General features: G+C 34.4%; 1 protein-coding gene across 1 annotated transcript; it reads right to left on the bottom strand.

Moving 5' to 3' along the window:
* Positions 1-1,702: 1,702 nt before the first annotated feature.
* Positions 1,703-4,423, bottom strand: LOC143596320 (small ribosomal subunit protein eS4x). The gene is made up of 5 exons (XM_077075117.1): positions 4,377-4,423; positions 3,247-3,324; positions 2,965-3,145; positions 2,381-2,478; positions 1,703-2,257 (listed from the first exon to the last, which is right to left on the bottom strand). Exons 1-5 carry the CDS (start codon positions 4,377-4,379, stop codon positions 1,826-1,828), a joined length of 792 nt encoding a protein of 263 aa, XP_076931232.1. The 5' UTR covers positions 4,380-4,423; the 3' UTR covers positions 1,703-1,825.
* Between the last annotated feature and the right edge of the window lie 2,429 nt (positions 4,424-6,852).

Below are 6,852 nucleotides of genomic sequence, written 5' to 3'. Positions count from 1 at the left end.
TGACAAATGTCACAATTTTCAAAGCTCGAGCTTGTCTCGTGACTAGATTTTCAAGCTCAAACTCGGGTCATTTACTATTTATCAATTATTTTTTATATAATTATAATTATTTTATATAATTTTCTATTATAATTTTATGTATAAAATAATATATATATTATTTAGTTACTTTTATTTATTTTTTATTAACATTACACATATTAATTAATAATTGTTAAATATATTTTTTTAAAAATTATATAAACGGCAGGCTCGTTTAGGCTCGCGAGTTGACTCGAGCTTGATAAGTGAAGCTCGGGCTCGGGCTCGTTTATTAAACGAGATTACTTTTAGGTTCGGGTTCGGGCTCGGGCTCGTTTATTAAACGAACTTACTTTTAGGCTCGGGCTCGATTAATCTCAGCTCGATCGCACTTTTTAACGAGCCGATCTCAAGTAGCTCACGAGCAGCTCGGCTCGTTTATACCCCTACTTCTCGCCTATGTTTCTGATAAAATACGTACAAGGATTATTTGCAAAAGTCGTTAGGCGGACCCTAAGCAGCCGACTGGGGAGTTGGGTGTGCTCGGATTCTGGCTGAGGTTGACCAACTTTGATCGATTCTTAGTAACTAGGCGGAGTTACAGAAACTTACCTAGGCGACATACCTTGTAACGAGTATTCAAAAAGTATTCGGCCTTGTAAACCTACTTTTACAACGTTGCATATTATGTTAAATATATACAATGATGACAGTGAAAATGGTATTTATGTAAATTGTTTTTACATTATTAGTTAAGAAAAAAAAAGTTAATCTTTTGAATGTGTGCTTGAAGTGCTTCTATCACTTGAGTGAAGGTAGTTGAAAAGGAGAATATTGGCAAAATGACAAGTGGTAAAGCATGTGCTATTTACCAACTTTTGTTATTTTAGGTTTACCTGCCAAAATCTCACATTCTTTTTCAATGGATATACAAACAAAAATAAACAGTAAAATGATTCATATTCATAAAATTTGTATCTATAAGTTGATGAGGCAGGTAACATAATACTATAAGAAACAAAGAATTAAAATTTAAGATACATATAAATCATTTCTAAATCATACATAAAAGACCAAAGGGTACTAAACCGAACAATACCTCAATAGTTTGCACATGAACACCGAAGCCACCCTCACGGGTAGAGCTTGCAGGTTGCGGTTAAGGGTTAGAGTCACGTGTAGGTGTCGAGAACACCGCTGTCGATGGATGCAGGTTTCAACAGATTCAAACAAAAGAGATGAGGCATACACTGATCATTGGCTAAATTTAGAAAGAGGCGTACACCGATCGGGGAAGGTACCGGCTAGAGGTGAAAAAAACCAATTCCAGACCAGACTTGGCAGTTCCTACCCTACCTGCGGGTATGGACCGGGCTTTGGGTTTACCCCCAAAATTATACCCGGAACCGGAACTGATCCATACCCAGTGAAAACATTTCCACCAATACCCGGTCAAAGCCAGATCCAACCTTACCCAAAACCCAAAAAAAACCGGTGAAGCTGGTCAAAACCCGACTATACCCGGAACCGGTTCCTACCGAGAACCAGCTTCTACCCGGACTTGATTTTGACTTTTTTAACCATACCCGGTACCGGTTCCTACCGGGTTCCGGTTCCTAGAACATGAAGCAATCAAATATTAACTTCTTTTAACACAAACTTAAGGCAAAAAGTTAAACGTTTCATAACAAATCAACTGAAATCAAAACACAAGTCCAAAATTGTACCATAACAAAAGCCGTTAATACTCCAAAACAACCTTAAACAAAAACAAGAAACCACAATCCCTATAACAAAAGACAACCTAAGCGGCAGCTTCTTGGGCAGCCTGTCTCTTTCTAGCTTCTTCAATGATGGTCAGCTTGATACCCTTGCCCTTAGGTAAAGACACCCACGGTTTTGACCCCTTTCCGATGGTAAAAACATTACCCAAACGGGTTGCAAACTCATGGCCTGTTGCATCTTGAATGTGAACGGTTTCAAAGCTGCCCTTATGCTTTTCTCGGTTCTTGAGGATTCCAACACGGCCTGTGTTCCTTCCACCGGTGACCATGACAACGTTTCCAACATCAAACTTGATAAAATCAACAATCTTGTTTGACTCTAGATCGAGCTTGATGGTGTCGTTGGCTTTGATGAGTGGGTCAGGGTAACGAATGGTTCGACCATCATAAGTGTTGATGTATGGAATGCCCTTTGACCCGAATTGGACAGATCGAACCTTGCACAACTTAAACTGCATTTTAAATAAACAAAGAAAACAATTAGACCGCATCTCAAATTATCAAAATTAAAACCAAAAATTGACAAAAAAAACTGAACTCAACTGATAAAATATTTTCAGAATAATAATACAAACCTTAGACTCCTCGTCTCTGATTGAGTGCAACCTGAATCTACCTTTTGTGTCATAAAGAAGACGGAAGCTTTCATTGGTTTTGGGGATAGAAACAACATCTGATCCAATCATAAGCCAACACAACAATCAGAAAATTTAAGATAAGCTTTTCCAATAAAGGAAGCTAATTAAACTGAAACGATAATGTAGTTCACATACAAAAAATATTCAATTAACCGTACTTTTTGTTTAAATGACCACAAAATTTTATATAACCAAAAGCCGAGCCTTTAGCAAGGAGCTAAAGCACAGAACTAAATAAACACATCTTAATCGATTTGGGATACTCACAAAACAAATATTACGCAAAAACTCGTTAAAATCAATCTAGTTTTAGTAGGTAAAAACATGTTTTAAGTGAAAAAAATTCATGTGGAACTATGATTTTATAAACGTTCCAAGTCGATAAAGGTGTATTGTATCTCGTATTTTCGTCTAGCAACTAGCTAAAAGCTCAGTTTTAGTTGCATAAAATCGTACACGCTAAAAAAACTACACTTTTATGAAGCATAAACAACAAATGCAAAAATGGTGAGTGAACTAACCCATGAATCCAGCAGGGTAAGTCTTGTCAGTCCTAACCTTGTTGTCAACAAGAACATGACGTTGCATCAAGATAGATTGAACCTCACGGTATGTCAAAGCATACTTCAACCTGTTCCTTAAAATAAGGATCAATGGAAGGCATTCTCTAGACTTGTGGGGACCAGATGATGGTTTGGGAGCCTGTAAAACAAAAATTTCGAATTAGATTATGAAAAATGTAAAAACTAGATAACAAAGCGAATTAAACAAAAGAAATGTAAAAGGTATAAAAGTTTACTTACAAAAGCACCACCAAGTTTGTCAAGCATCCAATGCTTCGGAGCATTGAGCCTCTTCAAATGTTTCTTGAGTCCACGAGCCTTTAATAAATTGAAAATAGCGTTAGTTATGTCATTGCCCAAGTAAAAGTTCATTGCTGTATATCTTGAAAAACAAAGCATCAAACTGCTTATACAAATACCAAAAATCCCGCAAACAAAACGCAACACATAACGAAGTTGAACCTCTTTATGTGTTTCTTGAAATAACAAGCCATTGACACAGTAAACTTTGTTAGTTATTTCAGTCATTCTTAAGTAAAAGTTCATTGCTACATACAAAAAAGCAACTAATTCAAAAAACAAGCATTTGTAAACTTGATTTGTCTTTCACTAATTCAAGCCACTTCACTAGCAAAACCCTAACTTTCTTCATAACAAAATATCAAAATTTTTATACTTGTTTCATTCTGTCAATACAATTAACCATAAATTTAAAGCTAGAAACAACACAAAACCTCCCTAGAAAACAAAAAAATCAAAAACAACTTCTAAAAAACTGCTGAGAGACAACAATCAATTAAAATAAATCACATTAATCAAACAAATTCAGCTCAATTATTAACAAATACTGTCACATAAATAAACAAACACATATTAATGAACAAATTAACATAAACATCAAAATTAAACAAAAAAAGTAGCAGATTCAAATCAAATAACATATACAGCAAAAAAAATAGCTAAGCATTAAACACAAATCAAATTTTATACACATGTTTCACAATGTCCATGACAATAAATCTTTAATTTATAGCTAAGCAACACAAAACCAATAAACACAAATGCAGTCACATAAATAAACACATTCTTCAAACAATTTCAGCCAAATTTTAAAAAAAAATGCTGTCACATAAAAAAAACACATGTATTAACAAATTAACATAATAAAGCATACAGATTCATAAAAAAATAAAATTAAAAAAAACTTATTTGAAATCAAATGACAAAGATATTAGATCATATAAACATCCAAACGCTAAACACAAATCAAATTCAACTAAGCTAGGGTTTCAATGTATCAGCAATAAATACATAAATAAATCTAACATCCAATATAAGCTTCAATACGAGATTAAGCACAGAAATTGTACCATGCTTGCGGTGAAATTGTTATTGATTACAGCCGCACCACTGCAGTCTTCTTCTTAAGCAGCTGTCAGATTTGTATTGTAAACCCTAGATTCATTGATTATATACTTCGGAAACCTGGGCCTCTTCTTGTTATTATTAAGTGGGCTGGTTACTCTAGTTGGGCTTTAATTGTATATTTGTGTGTGTATATATACGGATATGGTACGCATTTTAGTATCAAAACATGTTCTCAGATACAGGCCCGATTTGTACTTGGTATTTTCCAATAGCTGAAACTGGGTTTTTTAAATACCCAATCTATACCCGAAACTACCCAAAAAAGTGTAGCCCCTTAAAAAAGCCAATATATACCCGGAAAACCTGAAAATAAGGTTTTTTCAATACCTGGAAGTCAGAAATAAGTTTTTTCAATACTCGGTTCTAAACACGGCCCAAACAAGGAACATGGGTTACGATTTTTAGAGTAAATATTCAAACCCAAACCCAACCTGGGTACGATCAATATCCGATTTTCCAATACCCGGTGTTACTTGAATCCGGTTTCGTATCCGGGAAATGGGTATTAGAAAAACCTGATTTGTGCAACTTTAATTGGATGTGGCTAGAGATTGGCATACAACCTGGTTACAACACTGGTATAACTGACTCGTGAGTACAAATCAAGTTTCAGTTCTGAGAGAAACCGTACCTGAAACCGGTTCAACCTCCACCTCGTCAAAACACCCGATAAAAACCCGGCATAACCAGTAAAAAACTAGACCTGGTTATGAAAAAAACCCCATTTACCACGTTGTGGCTTTTTAAATTAATTAGTTGCTTGAAACTTTCACCAACTCTTTTTCTTTTAACCGTAAATTTCTTACTTCTTTGGATTTTAACCTAGGATTCTTAGATGTTTCAGATGTTTTGCCTCTACCATTAAAACACCTGTCTCGTGACCCAAAACAAATTGTTCTGATGTAGTATTTTAAATTTATCTTTTTTCTTTTATTTGAACATCAAACTTTTCTATCTAAAAATTTTTAAAACTTCGTACCTGCAAGAATTTGAAGCTGCCGGCTCACTTTAGTTGGTAAGTTTAGGGTATGTTTGGTTGGAGATAATGGAATGAAGAGGGAACGGAATGAGAAAAGGAATTGAATGAACAAGAGAATAAAATAGATCATTACCATTTCTTTTTCTTGTTTGGTTAACCTGTGGGAATGAAATCAATTATTAATTTTTATTGTTTGATATCCAAAAAAATTGTAGAAATGAAATAGAAATAGTAAAAACACTCCTATATTTTTTAACCCCAAACCAGAAAAAAAAAACTTAAAATGGCAACGGTGGTAGCTCCGACGACGAAAATGGTGGTGGCGGTGGCGATGGTGGTGGCAACGGTGGTGGTGGTGTCGACGGAGTTGGTGGTGGTGCCGATAGTAGTGGCGGGGGTGTTGTTAGGTGGTGGTGTTGTTAAGAAAGTAGGGTGAAGGAGGAATGAAATGAAAAAAAAGGGGGGGTGGGAAGGAATGGTTTTGATGGAATGGGATTCCATGTGTAATAGATGATTCCATTCCATTGAGCAACCAAACACCACTTTTTTCATTCCCACATGATGAACCATTCCATTCCTACTGTTATTCCTGCATACCAAACGCTACCTAAATACTTTTCAATTCAGCTATATAACCTATCTTCTTGCAATATACATTTCTATATTTACCATGGTATAGATAACTATAGTAAACTTTCTAATGTATATCTTATCCGATACTTATAATGGGAGGAAACTATATGTTAAAAACCAATGTTGTAAAAGTATATATGTTTATAAGACCAATATGTTTATAAGACCAAGTACTCGCTACACGGTGTATCATCTAGGCGAATTTCTTTAACTCCGTCTAGTCATTAAGAATCGATCAAAGGTGGTCAATCTCAGCCAGAATCACGTTTTATCGGTTAACTTGGGCCAATTTTAACTAAAAAAATAAAACATAATTCGTATTTCTCTAAAATTAAAAAACCATTATCATTTATAATTAATAATTAGCAATTTTTAGAATATTTTATTATTTAAAAATGTATTTCTTATTTATGTTGATATTAACCTATTTTGTTATGAATATTAGTAAACTTATGATATTTGATATATAAATATATATATATATATATATAATATTCAAAAAATAATTTTTTTTATATTTACCAAGTTCGAGCACTCTTCGAGGACTCCATGTACTCTAAGTACACCCTACTCCCTAGTCGGCATGCCTAACGACTTTTGCAACCTTGGTTAAAGATGAGTATTATGATTGTGAGAAAAAAAAACATATGAAACAAAAGAAAAGTTGCGACAACAAACAACAGCTACATATTATTTAAGGCCAAAGCGGCAACTACAAGCTAGACATGACAATTGAGCTATGATGACATGAGCAATGAATGCAAAAGCAAGAGTTATATCATGTCTATAACTTCAAGAGGCATGAT

The sequence above is a fragment of the Bidens hawaiensis genome, unplaced genomic scaffold, assembly GCF_021521415.1.
Source record: "Bidens hawaiensis isolate Kalapana, Puna unplaced genomic scaffold, B.hawaiensis_p1.1 tig00046231_1, whole genome shotgun sequence".
NCBI lineage: Eukaryota > Viridiplantae > Streptophyta > Magnoliopsida > Asterales > Asteraceae > Bidens > Bidens hawaiensis.
Note: the sequence above shows the minus strand (reverse complement) of the source record. Positions and strands in the feature narration are given on the sequence as shown.

Excerpts from the sequence above, each read along its gene's own strand:
- LOC143596320 (XM_077075117.1), bottom strand. Across the intron at positions 2,479-2,964 it reads TTACCCTGCTGGATTCATGG|ATGTTGTTTCTATCCCCAAA; the intron begins GTTAGTTCACTC and ends TGATTGGATCAG. Across the intron at positions 2,258-2,380 it reads TCAGAGACGAGGAGTCTAAG|TTTAAGTTGTGCAAGGTTCG; the intron begins GTTTGTATTATT and ends TTTAAAATGCAG.